The sequence below is a fragment of the Oryx dammah genome, unplaced genomic scaffold, assembly GCF_014754425.2.
Source record: "Oryx dammah isolate SB20612 unplaced genomic scaffold, SCBI_Odam_1.1 HiC_scaffold_18, whole genome shotgun sequence".
Taxonomy (NCBI): Eukaryota; Metazoa; Chordata; class Mammalia; order Artiodactyla; family Bovidae; genus Oryx; species Oryx dammah.
The window spans coordinates 105,243,002-105,258,333 of NW_024070202.1; the positions used below are offsets into that span (position 1 = coordinate 105,243,002).

Below are 15,332 nucleotides of genomic sequence, written 5' to 3' on the forward strand. Positions count from 1 at the left end.
ATCATTTCCATTCTCACTGCTGTCATACGCAAGCACTGAGTAAGACTGAGTAAATGTTACTTCATGCCTGGATTACTCAGTAGGCTGTGAGCATCTATCTCTTCTGAATCCCAAATCTGCCCCTCCTGCCTGTTTCATTAGATGCATGGTTGAAGCACTCTCCTGAACATCCTACTTTATTCCATTTCCACCTAACTAGAGTACCTACAGCATACATTACGATGCCTTGGGTAATATTCAAACACTTCCTTCTGTCGTCTAAGACCCTAATTACCCTTTTCTGTGCCTCTGCAGTGTCACTTAGAGCATCCCACCCATGCAGATTTTAGCGACAGCTGGAGGGCATGGCCACCCCCTCCAATATTCTTGCCTGGAGAATCCCATGGACAGAGGAGCCAGGCAGGCTACAGTCTGTAGGGTAGCTAAGAGTTGGACATGACTGAAGCAATTTAGCTCACACTCTATACTTACCCTGAACCTCTCCATTCTGAAAGAGCATGTCACTTTCCACTTCCCTGATGAAGCCTTTTATCCACCATTCCAATATTTAGTTGAACGATCCCACTGATGGCATGGAGCAGAAGTATTTAGCATAAATTCCAGATATCCAGCTTGGGAGAGAGATGGTGGGTAATGATTTTCAACTCTTTGGTTTTCAGGATTGGAATGTATTGTATAAAAAGAGATTTACATGGTTAAACTAAACCTGCTGAGTAACCATTTAGTTAAGCTGAGAACAATTTGCAATTATGTGTTTCCTGTGGATAAGATTAATGATAATACTAATGGTAATCTTTTTGATGATATTTGAGTGGTCACACTATTTCTTATTCAGAAACTTTGTCATATTTGATAACAAACATATTTGGTAATTATCTACTTATTACTTATGTCTTTTTCCAAATTCCAGTTTCTTATCAATAAGTGTTCAGTGGAGCAAGTTTTACAGTATATTAGCAAGTATATTGGAGAAGGCGATGGTACCCCACTCCAGTACTCTTGCCTGGAAAATCCCATGGATGGAGGAGCCTGGTGGGCTGCAGTCCACGGGGTCGCAAAGAGTCAGACATGACTGAGTGACTTCACTTTCACTTTTCACTTTCATGCACTGGAGAAGGAAATGGCAACCCACTCCAGTGTTCTTGCCTGGAGAATCCCAGGGACGGAGGAGCCTGGTGGGCTGACGTCTATGGGGTTGCACAGAGTCACAGACACAACTGAAGCGACTTAGCAGCAGCAGCAGCAGCAGCAGCAGCAGCAGCAGCAGCAGCAAGTGTATATCAGATCATTATTAGTCTCCAACCTCAGAATTACTCTGTGTCCACACAACATTAATTAAGAGCCATTGTACTGTACTGGGAAGGGCAGTGAGCTGCAAAGGCCTGAATATAGACTTAAGTTGTCTTGAACCAATAGTGTAGCCATTGGGCAGCAGCATGTTAGGGGAGCCAGGATATTAATTTCTGATCTTGGCTGTACTTCTGGAAAACTCTGCCACTTGGTCACTAAATCACATTTGCCTTGCAGACTGTCCCTTGCAGACTGTCAAGACCTTATCAGTGACATGAGACAATGTGGACACTGAAATTTATTCATTAACAAATGACTACTGAACAAGTGCCAGGAATGCTACTAAATCCTATGGTTAACAAGATTTTAAAATAATGCCTCTGAGGCCCTGACAGATGTTCTGTGAACTTCACTGTAGTATAATTTAGGGGACTCGAGATTCTAGATCATAAGAATTGCAGACATGGCATGTTCTTTGCTGTAAGACTTCACTATGGGATAGAAAGAAGTGGTCAAGTTAACTTTCTAAACCAAACTTAAAGTGCATATTATGAAATTATAAGTAAGGCACTTTAATGAATTGAGATTAATTTCACTCACTTGTCAAACTTGCTGAATGTAAAAGTGTCCAGCTAATGTTTAACTAAGTAGAAGGTGATTTGGAAGTGTTTTGTTAAGTATTTTTCAACTTCTAAAATTGCTGCCAGTATTTGAGAATGGGATACCTTTCCTCACTCTTATTACGTTTGTATAAAAACTTTCTGGTTCTATATTTATGCGCAACATCAATTTTCCTGGTATTTTAGAAAAGTCTTTATTATCTATAACAACAGAGGGCAGAAGAGATACAGAAACTGGATAGTTAAAAATGTATTTATATTTGGGTTTGGGATCTAGTTCATTTGAATGAATGCATCCAACATTTTTGGATTCCCTGTAGGTCAGTGATAAAACTGTTCTGAGAAGAGCTAGGCAGCTATGAGCCCTGCTGCTTCTTACCTGCTCCACATTCCCTCCTTGTTGGACCAAAAAAACCAGATCTAAATTGTTTAGGTACCCTATTTTCTTACAGCATGGTCTCTGCATTTATTCACTGCTGCCAAATGAACTACTCCAAACATATAACAGCAATCATTTTGTAACATCTCCCATTTTTATGGGTCAGAGATTTGGGAAGGGTTTGGCTGGGTGGTTCTTCTGTTCTATGTGGTGTGGACTGGGATGGCTACACACTTGCAGGCCGATGGGCTTGGAGGGTCCAAGATGGCTTCACTCATGTCTGGCACCTTGGTGAAGATGGTTCTGAGGTTCACCTCACCTGGGCCCCACTCCCTTTCCATGTGGTCTTAGAGTCTTTCTCTCTTAAGATTGCAAGGACAAACGCAAACAGGAGAGAAGGAAGCATCCCAGGTGCAGTGTGATTCCGTGTGAAAGGCGGTAGACCCCCTCTCCTGATGGTGCATTTGTCAGAGACGTGCAGCCGTTTTATACATTCCAATTTTGATCAGAGTAGGTAGTGGTAAACATAAAGCATGTGGAGAGCCACTGGACAATATAGTAAGAACAGGATGGAGGGATGGAGGGTTAGAGGAGCCAGTACCTGACACAGGATGGCTGGCAGGGCTGAATGAGCAAGGTCCACTGTGGACCCTTTCCTTCCAGCAGCAGGAGATGGCTTAATTCTGACTCACTCAGGCCGACTCTCATTACACCAGGGATGCTCATTGCACCTTCTCGCCTGTTTGCGTTTGTCCTTGAAACCTTGCTTTCCATCTTTTATAAATGCTACAGTTGTGGCAAAACCAATACAGAATTGTAAAGTAAAATAAAAAATAAATAAAAAAAAATAAAACAAATAATGATGGGAGGTGAAGCAATATGGGATGGAAGAGATCATGAGGCAAGTGAAAGGAACTACTACCAACCACACCAAAGGCTGGTCTTCATCCAAAGAAGGTGATATTGTGTATATGGTGGGATTGGAAGGGAGTCCTCTATTATGAGTTCCTTCTGGATAACCAAATGATGAATTCCAGCAAGTACTGCTCCCAATTAGACCAAATGAAAGCAGCATTCAACAAAAGCATCCAGAATTAGTCAACAGAAAATGCATAATCTTCTACCACAAGACCACATGTTTTTTTGATTACCAGGCAAAACTGTTACAGCTTGATTGGGAAGTTCTGATTCACCCACTGTATTCACCAGACATTGCACCTTCAGATTTCCATTTATTTCAGTCTACAAAATTCTCTTAATAGAAAAAATTTCAATTCCCTCTAAGGGTATAAAAGGCACCTGGAACAGTTGTTTGCTCAAAAAGATAAAAATTTCAGGAAGATGGAATTATGATGTCACCTGAAAAATGGCAGAAGGTAACAGAACAAAACAGTGAATATGTTGTTCATTAAAAATTCTTGGTGAAAATGAAAAAAAAAATGCTACAGTTGCTGAGGTCCTGATTTTTCAATTTAATCTTACATCTGCTGCTTCCTAATGACCTAATGATCAACACATTCCAAGGCATATGTAGTTTTATCAGTAAATTATTTTCAATCATTCTGATTTGTACACATTTCTTGCTCACCTTATTCTAGATTCTCCTCCTTGTTTTTATTATACATGTTGCAAATGTCTTCTGCTGTAATGAGGCGGTGTTAACCTATTTTATGCTGTCTTAATGAACAGATGTTTTATATTTTAGTGTAATCAAGCTCAATCTCGAGGAACAATTCCAGGAACACTAAAAGCAAAAAAGAAAAAAAAATTATAACTTTAAAAGAAAGCAGAAGATCTAATATAATAATTAACTTATTTAGTATAAATTTATTTCTATAAATTTTCTTGGATTTTAATTACACAATATTATGTCAGAAAATAATGACATCTTAGCTTCACCCTTTTTGTTTTACAATTTTTAGAAAATTAATTTATATTTCTTTTAAAAACATATTTATTTTTAATTGAAGGATAATTGCTTTACAATATTGTGTTGGTTTCTGCCATATATCAACATGAATCAACCATAGATATAGATATATCCTCTCCCTTTTGACCTCCCTCCCACTTCCTACCCCATCCCACCCTTCTCTGTTGTCATAAAGCCCCAGTTTGAGTTCCCTGAGTCATTCAGCAAATTTTATTTTCTTGTCTTATTAGTCTTATTGTGTTAGGACCTCCTATACATATTTAATTATAATAAGTCATAGATATGGGTCATCTACCCTTTTTTTTCTGATTTTAAAGGGAATGTTTCTAACATTTCACATTTAGTGAAATGCTTATTATAGGTTTTAGGTAGATACCCATTATCCAACTAAGAAACTTACTTTTTTTCTCAGTTTGCCAAGAATTTTATCTTGAATAGCTGATCAATTTAAAAGGGTTGTATTGTGTACTTCCTTTAATAAGTTATGACAAATTATACAGTGGGTTTCCTAGTGTTGAATGATTCTTGCATTTCTGGGAGAAACACCACCCGCTCTTTATTTAATACGTGGCTGATTTCTGTTGTTAAACCTGTGTGCTCCTTTAGGTTTTTACATTCAAGGATAAGACTGGATTCTAGGTTTCCTTTTTCTTTCAAGTTTGACTATGATGCTAAATGCTTGCTTTCTTGTTTCTTTTCCTCTCTCTGTAAATGTTAAGAAGGATTGAGGGGTGGAGGAGAAAGGTTCAGGTGGAGCAGAGCTCGACTAGGTCATAAAGAGTGTCTTCAGCGTCTGGTTTCTCACCATCTCTGAGTTCAACCCAGTGTTTCCCTCTGTCTTAGTGTAGGAGCCTGTATGCATCTATTAAGCAAAAAGCAGAGTAGCTTTACTTTTTTGTCTACTTTATCTATTAATTACTGAGGGAGTTCTTTAAAACTAGTCCATGATATAAGTAAGATCTTTTTCAGGTTTACGTTTTGATTCTTTAAATTTTTTTTTCCTGTAAATACTTAGAGTCTTTATTATCAGGTGCATATCAGATTTGAGATGTCATATCTTTCTGGTGAGTTTTCATCTTCATATAGTGACTCTGTGTCTCCCTAATAATGAATATTTACTTAAAGTCTGAAGTGAAGTGAAGTCGCTCAGTCATGTACGACTCTTTGCGACCCTGTGGACTGTAGCCCGCCAGGCTCCTCTGTCCATGGGATTCTCCAAGCAAGAATCCTGGAGTGGGTTGCCATTTCCTTCTCCAGGGGATCTTCCCAACCCAGGGATCGAACCCAGGTCTCCTGCATTGCAGGCAGATGCTTTATCCTCTGAGCCACCCGGGAAGCCTACTTGTCAGCTATTACTATAGTTCTGGTCTTTGGTTAGTATTCTTCTCACATAACTGTTTCCCCCGTTTTCTGTGCTTTTGTAAGCTTAAATTTTGGGTGTGCTGTCTATAAGCAACTTCAGCTAAATGCATTTCTGTAAATGTAATCAGATCATCTTTGTTTTCTAAGTTAATTATTTAAGCCATATAGCAATTGACCTGAAAAACTACAGTCTCATTTCGTGTTTTCCACTTGTTCTTTTTTTCATGTACTGCTCCCCACTCACCTTCACTCCCATAGTCATATTTTCTTTCCTTATTTTTTGCTTTGAGAATTTTTTCCCTTCAGTACTGTATTGGAAATGCTACACCCTATATTATTTTGGCAGTTTCTCTTAAATTTTAATTCTCAGGTTTGACTTCAAGGGGTGTTTTGTGTCTTGGGTTTAGGTCTGATTCTTTTTGTGTGCCTTCGATGCTGTCCTTATTGTCTTTTTCATAGCTTTTCTCTGCAACTCATTTCCGATATTTCGCATACTCTTCACTCTCTTGCCTGTGTGCCTGGGCTCTGCTTCTTCCCACACTGCTTCCCATCACTGCTTAGCTCAGCTGCAGGGCCTGGGGTTTCCAGGAAGCCAACACTTCTCCTGCTGCCTGGGCCACTCTTTGATCTTTGCCCTTTCCAGTTCAATGAAGAGATTATTAAGCTCTGGGGAGCATCCTGAAACCATTCTACTTAACACTCTTTTCAACACCTTTCTCTTTTCCTGTTATACTGAAGTTTCATCCGAATAGGTTTTGAAAAGAAAAAACAAAACCTGTGGACTAGTTGAATTCACAATGAAGCCTGATTCCATAGCAATAGAAGCCATAGATGGACACCATTTTTTGATCTTTAATATCAGTTATTAGCATAAAATTAGCATTTGATTAAATCTAATTGTTTATATATCTATGCAATTTTTATGTGTCTTACATTTGTAAAGCATTCCCATATCTCCCTGAAAGTATGTCCAGTTCAGTTCAGTTCAGTTCAGTCGCTCAGTCGTGTCCGACTCTTTGCCACCCCATGAATTGCAGCATGCCAGGCCTCCTTGTCCATCACCAACTCCCGGAGTTCACTCAGACTCATGTCCATCGAGTCAGTGATGCCACCCAGCCATCTCATCCTCGGTTGTCCCCTTCTCCTCCTGCCCCCAATCCCTCCCAGCATCAGAGTCTTTTCCAATGAGTCAACTCTTCTCATGAGGTGGCCAAAGTACTGGAGTTTCAGCTTTAGCATCACTCCTTCCAAAGAAATCCCAGGGCTGATCTCCTTCAGAATGGACTGGTTGGATCTCCTTGCAGTCCAGGGGACTCTCAAGAGTCTTCTCCAACACCACAGTTCAAAAGCATCAATTCTTCCGCGCTCAGCTTTCTTCACAGTCCAACTCTCATATCCATACATGACCACTGGAAAAACCATAGCCTTGACTAGACGGACCTTTGTTGGCAAAGTAATGTCTCTGCTTTTGAATATGCTATCTAGGTTGGTCATATGTTCAGCAGATACTTAACCCAGACTATAGAAACAAAGAAACAGAGAGCAAGAGAACTAAATTTTGATCCTTGCCTTCTCAATAGCTAAGTGAGCTTTGGCAAATCACTTCACCCCTGTGAACTTTGAATTCTGTGGCCTGAGGTTCTTCATTTGTAAAATAATGTAGCAGGGTGTGTTTGTTATCTGTTGCTGTGGAAGAAATTATCTCCAAAATAATGGCTTGGCACAGCAAACATTATTTCCTCACAGTTTCTATGTTCAGAAATCTGGCCTTCGTGTATCTGGGTGCTCTTGGCCAACAGGCTTCTGACACACTGTGGTCGAGGTGTCTGCTGGGACAGACTGATGATCCTTTTCAAGGGAGAGTGTTGTGATTACTGTAATCATTAGCAGAATTCAGCTGCTCAAGGGTGGTTGGGCTGAGGGCCTGAGTGCCTTGCCGGGTGTTGCCCAGAGGCCTCCCTTGGTTCCTCACCGTGTGGCTCACACTGCAGAGCAGCACCTCACTTCTCCCAGGGGGAGGGCTCCGACAGAACAAGGGAAAGACAGGGAGGAAGACAGGAGACTTTCCGTAATCTGATCCTGGAAGTTACAACCTATTATTTTTGCTATAATATTTTATTTTTACTCTTCAAGAGGAGCAGTTTCTTTGCATTTTGTTGTATTTAATTTGACTGCTTCTTCCGGATTAGTTGACATGAGAAAGAGACTGTATTCATTTTAGTTATCCATGTGCATGCAGGCTGAGTCACTTCAGTCATGTCCTACGCTGCTGGGGTCCAGCCCCGGTGGATCCAGGGAATTCGAAGGGTGGATGGAGTTGGCGAAGAGAGATTTATTTAATTAGAAATATAAAATTAGATTAGGAAAGAATAGTGTAGTAGGAAAATTAGTGGAGAAAAGAGGCTGAATAACTTGGTTTACGTGGAGAACTAATAAAACCTCAAGACAAGAGGTTTGCACCATCTACGTTAGGCTACCGGCGCCCGTTTGAATAGTGGAGGGTGCCCTGCCTTGGGCGACCTTTTGCGTGGGTCTTAGAAGCCAGGGCAAGTAAGTAGACATGGCGAACCTCCATGCCCCAGATGGGAATTCAGCCGGAAAATAAAGAAGACACGGGGAGACCAAGCTGCTTCGGTGAGCGAGGCCCCAATAACTTTATTTTATTTATTTATTTATTTTTTAACTTTATTTTTTAAAAGGACTTTTATACCTTTTCCGCAAATGATGTTGTGTACATTATCTTCTGGCCTTGGAGGCCTGTGAAACATTTTAAGACCCTCTTTTGATAAAGGCTGCTCAACCAGAAAACTTATTTTCCCTTGAAGTGTTTTTTCTTTATATTTCTAATCTATGTCAGCCTCAGAAAGTATCAAACAAAGTTACATTTTCAGGAAGCAAAGGTGCAGTAAGTTACAAGGAAGAAAGAACCAATTAGCTCAAAAGTCTGATGTGGCTATTTTCAAGGCTACGTTTGTTTTTTCTTACATTCTAACTGTGTTAACAAATGTGCTCCCAGGTGTACAGTGGATAAGAGATATGGGAACTTAGCAACAAGCATTGGCCCAATAATGAAATCCTACACCAGCACTACTCTAATAACTTTTAACTCTTTGAAAGGCTTTATGTTTTAGGCTTCCTGTGCCTCTCACAGTTGGGGGGCTGTAAACAATCACATGCCTAGTTGTAAAAGTCCGGGTAAGGCAAGTTAGAGAGCTGTCAGAGGGGTTTTTGGATTGAAACACTCTTATTATGCCCAGGAGACTTATTATCTAAAAGCTCTAAATTAACTTTTCCCTAAAAAAATGTGGTGGGGGGACAGCCCCCTGTTAATGTCAGAAGAATAGGTGAAAAGCATAATATAGTAAAGCAGGCAGACTCTGATTTTGGGGTTAGATGCTCAGGAAATTCCAGGTGGAACCCCTGAAGCCTGATCCCCGCCTTTGTGTTTTGTCAGGCTTCCTTCCTCATGACCTTTGCCACAGGTGGGATTCCTCACGCTGGCTCCTGGCACTACTCTTTGTGACCCCGTGGACTGTAGCCTGCCAGGCTCCTCTGTTCGTGGGATTCTCCAGGCAAGAGTACTGGAGTGGGTTGCCATTTCCTTCTCCAGGGGACCTTCCCCACCCAGGGATCAAAGTCACATCTCTCTTGTTTCTTTTGTTGGCAGGAGGGCTCTTCACCACTAGTGTCACCTGGGTAGCTGGTAGTATCCATGTGATTGAGTCATTAATTATAGTTAAAGGCACATAACTTTTTAAAATAAGAATTAGAATCTATTTGGGTTTCATGGAACAGTTGCTTTCTGCCTTGGGATGAACTGAGAGACTACATATAAAATATATATATATATATATACAAATATATATAATATATACGCATATATGTCACAAATACTAAATACACAAATTTATAATATACACATTTAAAAGTCAAAGCAAATTTACTTTGATTTCAAAGCTTCAGAATAAAGTTAATTGCCAAGTCTTTTTTTAAAAAGCCAAAACCAAAATTAATGAAGCTGTATTTGTCATTTTGGCTTACTGGTGATATAACTATATTGTAGTTTAGAATCTTTAAATAAATGTGTCAGTTTTATTCTGATGAGAGGTATAGAATGCACTGCAATCATATACTGTTATATGATAACAATAACAAAGAAAGATGTTAGCCAGAAAAATGAGTTTTGAGGGCAAACACTGCTTTGACTGGGCTGCGGCACAATTCCTCCAACTATCAGGTTACTTATTTGTAAAGCAAGGTTCATGAGACCACAAGCTCCAATCATATTTATTAATGAATGGAGTTACTCTGACTGATCTCTTATTTCAGGCTACCTGTGACCAGCGTGGCTGTTGCTGGAGTCCTCAGGGAACCATAAGTATGCCCTGGTGCTACTATTCTAAGAATCATGGCTATCAAGTAGGGGGCGACCTCGTGAACACAAATGCAGGTAAGCCGAACTGAGCCCTGAAGAAGGAACTCCAGGTCCTCAGGAGAGTGGCTCTGTACACTGCAGTAGAGAGCTGTAGCAGCAGGCAGGGTGTTACTCTGTATGGCCACAGTGCCTGTGAAAGGATGGGCACTGCCCTCAAACATGGACTGAAATCTATTTTGGCATCAAGGGAAAAGATCAATCTCTGTCTTAAGAGTTGGGAGACATGTCCTGTTCCTGTCTTTGTCCTTATGTGTGTGTGAGTGCACTCAGTTGTGTCCGACTCTTTGTGACCCTTTGGACAGTAGCCCCCCACACTCCTCTGTCCATGGGATTTTTCAAGCAAGAATACTGGAGTGGGTTGCCATTTCCTTATGCAACCTTGTCCATACATCGTGATCTCTTTGTTCCCCAAGTTTCTAACTTTTAAAGAGAGAGTTTTGGACTCAGCCACTTCCAAGACTACCAACAACTCTAATACAATGCAATTTTAATGATATGGAAACCATTCCAATTTTATCAACATTTCATTAAAGTTAGTGAGTCAGTGTCACTGTTCGTGGACTAAACATCCCCTCTTCTTTACTCTCATCATAAAATGCAGCCATGATAATGAACATTCTGGGGATAACAGAAGTTGACCACTTGGAGGAGGCTCTTAGCATAAAGGAAGAGGCATGCTCTTCCTCCAGGGCCTCTTGGCCCGATGGACTTTTCTAATAACGTCTGGGCTCTCATCTGGAGTGTCACCTAAGGAGATGGCATTAGTGCCTACGATCACCTGTGATGTAACATGAAGACAACAGAGGGAATAATGGATATGAACGCATCGAGGACTGAGAGTGTAAAGGGAGTAGGAGTGACTGATGGGCTGATGGAAGGAGAGGGGTGCTTCTGTTCAGATTTTGGAGAAGAGAGGCATAGCTTTTGAATAAGGTAGTAGCAATGCCTAGCTTCAGAATCTGGGCCGATGTGGTATGCGTGCATGATGAGATCTACGTCTGTGTCTCCTCTTCTGATGGGAAGCTAAGGCTTCTCACCAGCCCCCTTGACATGAAGGTTACTTGTTTGTGGCTGTTGTTTGTGGATTTACACAGCTGGCTCTGAAAACTCTCTTCCTTCTCACATTAGGATTCACAGCCCAGCTGGAAAGGTTGTCTTCTCCATCTCTGTTTGGAAATGATGTCAACAATGTCCTTCTCACAGCAGAATATCAGACATCTAACCGTTTCCACTTTAAGGTTGTAGTTTGTTTATATTTTTCATATTATTTTCTATTACAGTTTATTACAAGATATTGAATATAATTCCCTGTGCTCTACATTATGATTATGAGCTTGTTCTTAAACATTTATGCTATATATTACAGTTTTGTTATGTATTATATATATGTTAATATGTTATGTATTATAGATTTCGTTTGCTAATCCCAAATTCCTAGTTTATCCCTCCTCAACCCCCTTTCCCATTTGGTAACCATGAGTTTGTTTTCTATGTCTTTTTCTTTCGTAAATACATTCATTTGCGTCATATTCTAGGTTCCACATATAAGTGGTTTCAGATGATACCTGCTTATTTAGAAAAATTTTTGAGAGGTTCTTGTTCCCTTCCTGAGGACTGCAGTTACTACAAAAGATAAAAATTTGCTAGTAGAGTATTTTTCTCTACTGTCATTTTCTTACATAGCGCCTGTATGTTGAAGGTACCTATTGCCTTCCTTCAGTGTGATAAGTTCCCAGATATATATTATAGGGTTCACTGGTGAGTTTTGGCTTTCATGCATTTTCCCTTGATACCATGTGAAATGTGGTAGGGAGGGGAAGAAAAGAATGATTACAGCCTTGAAAATCCTAGAAATAAGTCATGTCTGCAAACTTACAGTGTATGTTTTTACCTAAAGACTAACTTATGTCCAAGCATTAAACATCTGAATTGGGTGATATAATTTCAGATTAGGATGTCATCTGCTGCCCAGATTCCAGTCCCAGGAGCATAGGTGTTGGGAAGCAGTGTTGGTAGGCATGATTCTGTTTTAGAAAAAGTAGAGATGTTTTCACTTTGACTTTTTTTTGCTAACCTCTCTGGACAGTTAACTGACCAAAACCAGAACAGATACGAAGTGCCCCATGAACACGTGCAACCCTTCACAGGAAATGCTGCCTCTTCCTTGACGTATAAAGTTGAGGTCTCCAAACAGCCGTTTGGCATCAAAGTGATCAGAACGAGCAACAGTCGTGTTCTGTAAGTTTTGGAAACTTACCTAGAGAGCTGAGTCTGAAGGTTATGGAGGAGGGAGGTTTGCAAACCTGAAAAAGAATGCCTTTCTATAATATTCTAGAAGGTTGTAAGCTCACTGATGGTGACCAAACTCTCCACCTTCAAATGCATACTTTTTGCTGCCTTTCTGCCTCTTTCTTTCTTCCTGCTCCACTATTTCTCTTTCTCCCCCTCCTTTCTCCTCCTCCTCCTCTGTTATGACTAAGCATTTATTATAGGCCAGGCACTGGGCTGTGTCCTTTTTCTTTTTCTTCCTTCCATTAGGTCATTTTTCCTCTTTATTGTCCCTTTTTTCCCTTCCATCTTTCTAACACCTATGCACCAGTAGCTCTCTGTAGACCACCTACTATAATGTAAGAATAATCTGATCACATAATAGAGTATTAGGGGGACGAATCTAAGAAATGTGCCAAATGGTACCTGATCTCTTTCTTATTATCTGTTGGAAAATATCACAGGAGGGCAAATGGAGCTGATTAAACAGGGAGCATCAAGTCTTTGGAAGCTTCCCAGGTGGCATTAGTGGTAAATAATCCAATGCAGGAGATCCCTGGGTCCCGTCTCTGGGTTGGGAAGATCTCCTAGAGAAGGAAATGGCAACCCACTCCAGTATTCTTGCCTGGACAGTCCCATGGGCAGAGGAGCCTGGTGGATTACAGTCCATGGGGTCACAGAGAGGTGGACGCAGCAGAGCGACTGAGCAGAGCACACAGCACACTGAGTCTCTGAGCTGTAAGAACAATTTTCTAAGCAGCTGCATTCTCCCCACACCACTCGCCCATCTGTCCCATGTTTTCCGCCTGTGTCCAGGTTTGACTCCAGCGTCGGCCCCCTGCTGTTTGCTCACCAGTTCCTGCAGGTTTCCACCCGACTGCCTAGTGCCAACGTGTATGGGCTGGGAGAACACGTGCACCGGCAGTACCGGCATGACATGAACTGGAAGACCTGGCCCATATTTGCCAGGGACACCACCCCCAATGGGGTAAGCATGGGCCCCCCTTCACTGAATATCATAGCCTCTTCATGAGGTCACTCCTAGCAGTACAGTTCGGTTCAGTTGCCCAGTTGTGTCCGTCTCTTTGCAACTCCATGGACTGCATCACACCAGGCCTCCCTGTCCATCACCAACGCCTGGAGCTTGCTCAAACTCATTTCCATCGAGGCGGTGATGCCATCCAACCATCTCTTCCTGTGTTGTCCCCTTCTCTTCCTGTTTCCAATCTTTTCCAGCATCAGAGTCTTTTCAAATGAGTCAGTTCTTCACTTCAGGTTCAGCATTAGTCCTTCCAATGAATATTCAGGTTTGATTTCCTTTAGGATGAACAGGTTTGATCTTCTTGCAGTCCAAGGGACTCTCAAGAGTCTTCTCCAACACCACAGTTCATTCTTCAGTGCTCAGCTTTCTTTATGGTCCAACTCTCACATCCATACATGACCACTGGAAAAACTGTAGCTTTGATTAGATGGACCTTTGTCAGCAAAATAATGTCTCTGCTTTTTAATATGCTGTCTAGGTTGGTCATAGCTTTTCTTCCAAGAAGCAAGCAGCTTTTAATTTCATAGCTGCAGTCACCATCTGCAGTGATTTTGGAGCCCCCCAAAATAAAGTCTGTCACTGTTTCCACTGGTTCCCGACCTATTTGTCATGAAGTGACGAACATGCAGTACAGTGTAACAGTTAGGAATGAGCTGCTAGGGTGAGGCTACCGGGTCTGAATCCTGGCACTGCTACTCACCAGTAGCAGAAGAGGGCAACAGAGAATGAGATGGCTGGATGGCATAACTGATTCAATGGACATGAACTTGGGCAAACTCCAGGAGATGGTGAGGGGCAAGAGGCCTGATGTGCTGCAGTCCCTGGGGTCACAAAGAGTTAGACATGATTTGGTGGCTGAACAATAACAACAGCACTCACCAGTTATGTGGTTCTGGGCAGGTTTCCCCTCTGTGTCTTTAGTTCCCCATTCATAAAATGGGGGTAGTATACTTACTTCATAGGGTTGTGTTGGTGATTAAATGAACAGATACATATAGAGTCTCTATAAGAGTGTCTGCCACATAGAAAGTGCTCAATAAATACCAACTACTTTTATTTTATTTTCCTTTTGAACTAACTAGTTGTGGAAAAAACCAATATTGATTCTGCATAATATGTTGGTTCTGCTGGCCACATTTTAGGTTGACCTTTACAAATCACCAACTTACCAGGTTTGTCAGCAAAATAGGATAAAATATCAGCTAAAATTCTGTATTAATCATTCTTTCCTTGAAGAATGTTTGGGGCAGTGAGAGAATAGAAGGAATAAAGTTTCATTGTTGTTAATTATTTTATTTTTTCTCTGTTTTGTTTTTACTGCTAAAATTCAAAGTAGAGATATTTTCTAGGCTCAGCAATACTACATTCAGGTTTTGTTCAGCAACTTTCCTGATTAAGCAGAACTAGTGACTGGATGAAAGGAAATTAGAGGAATAATTTATTAAGTGACTTTAAAAAATACATTATCTCTATTTACCAAAAGAACTCCAAAAAAATAAGTTTATTTTACTCCATCTAACAGACAAAAAAAGTGAGGTTTAGAGAAGCCAGATAAATAGCACAATGTAAAAAAAAAAAAAAACCAAAACCCAAACAAGAGCTTGCCTAGTGGCTCAGTGGTAAAGAATCTGCCTGCCAATGCAGGAGATGTGGGTTCGATCCCAGAATCAGGACGATCCCCTGGAGAAGGAAATGACTACCCACTCCAGTATTCTTGCCTGGGAAATCCCATGGACAGAGGAACCTGGCGGGCTACAGTCCATGGGGTCGCAAAAGAGTCAGACACGACTGAGCGACTAAACAACAAACACAATAACAAAAAATAGTTTGTAAGGAACAGAGACAAGATCTAACCCCTGGCCCATGCTCCTTACCATACCACATCCTATCAGAAAAACAGGACAGGTGTTGATTCAGAGCAGGTCCTCTGGGATATGGCTGCTGATGCTTGTTTAATAAGGAGCCTAAGATCCTTGCTGCTTGAAGTATGCAGTACAGGAAACACC

General features: G+C 41.0%; 1 protein-coding gene across 1 annotated transcript in view; it reads left to right on the forward strand.

Moving 5' to 3' along the window:
- MGAM (maltase-glucoamylase) overlaps positions 1-15,332 on the forward strand; it is an 85,440-nt gene that overhangs the window by 6,493 nt on the left and 63,615 nt on the right. Inside the window, exons 3-6 of the mRNA XM_040259902.1 lie at positions 9,911-10,031; positions 11,145-11,254; positions 12,103-12,254; positions 13,101-13,272. Of these exons, the coding sequence (XP_040115836.1) occupies positions 9,911-10,031; positions 11,145-11,254; positions 12,103-12,254; positions 13,101-13,272 (555 nt within the window). The remainder of the gene's footprint in view (positions 1-9,910; positions 10,032-11,144; positions 11,255-12,102; positions 12,255-13,100; positions 13,273-15,332) is intronic.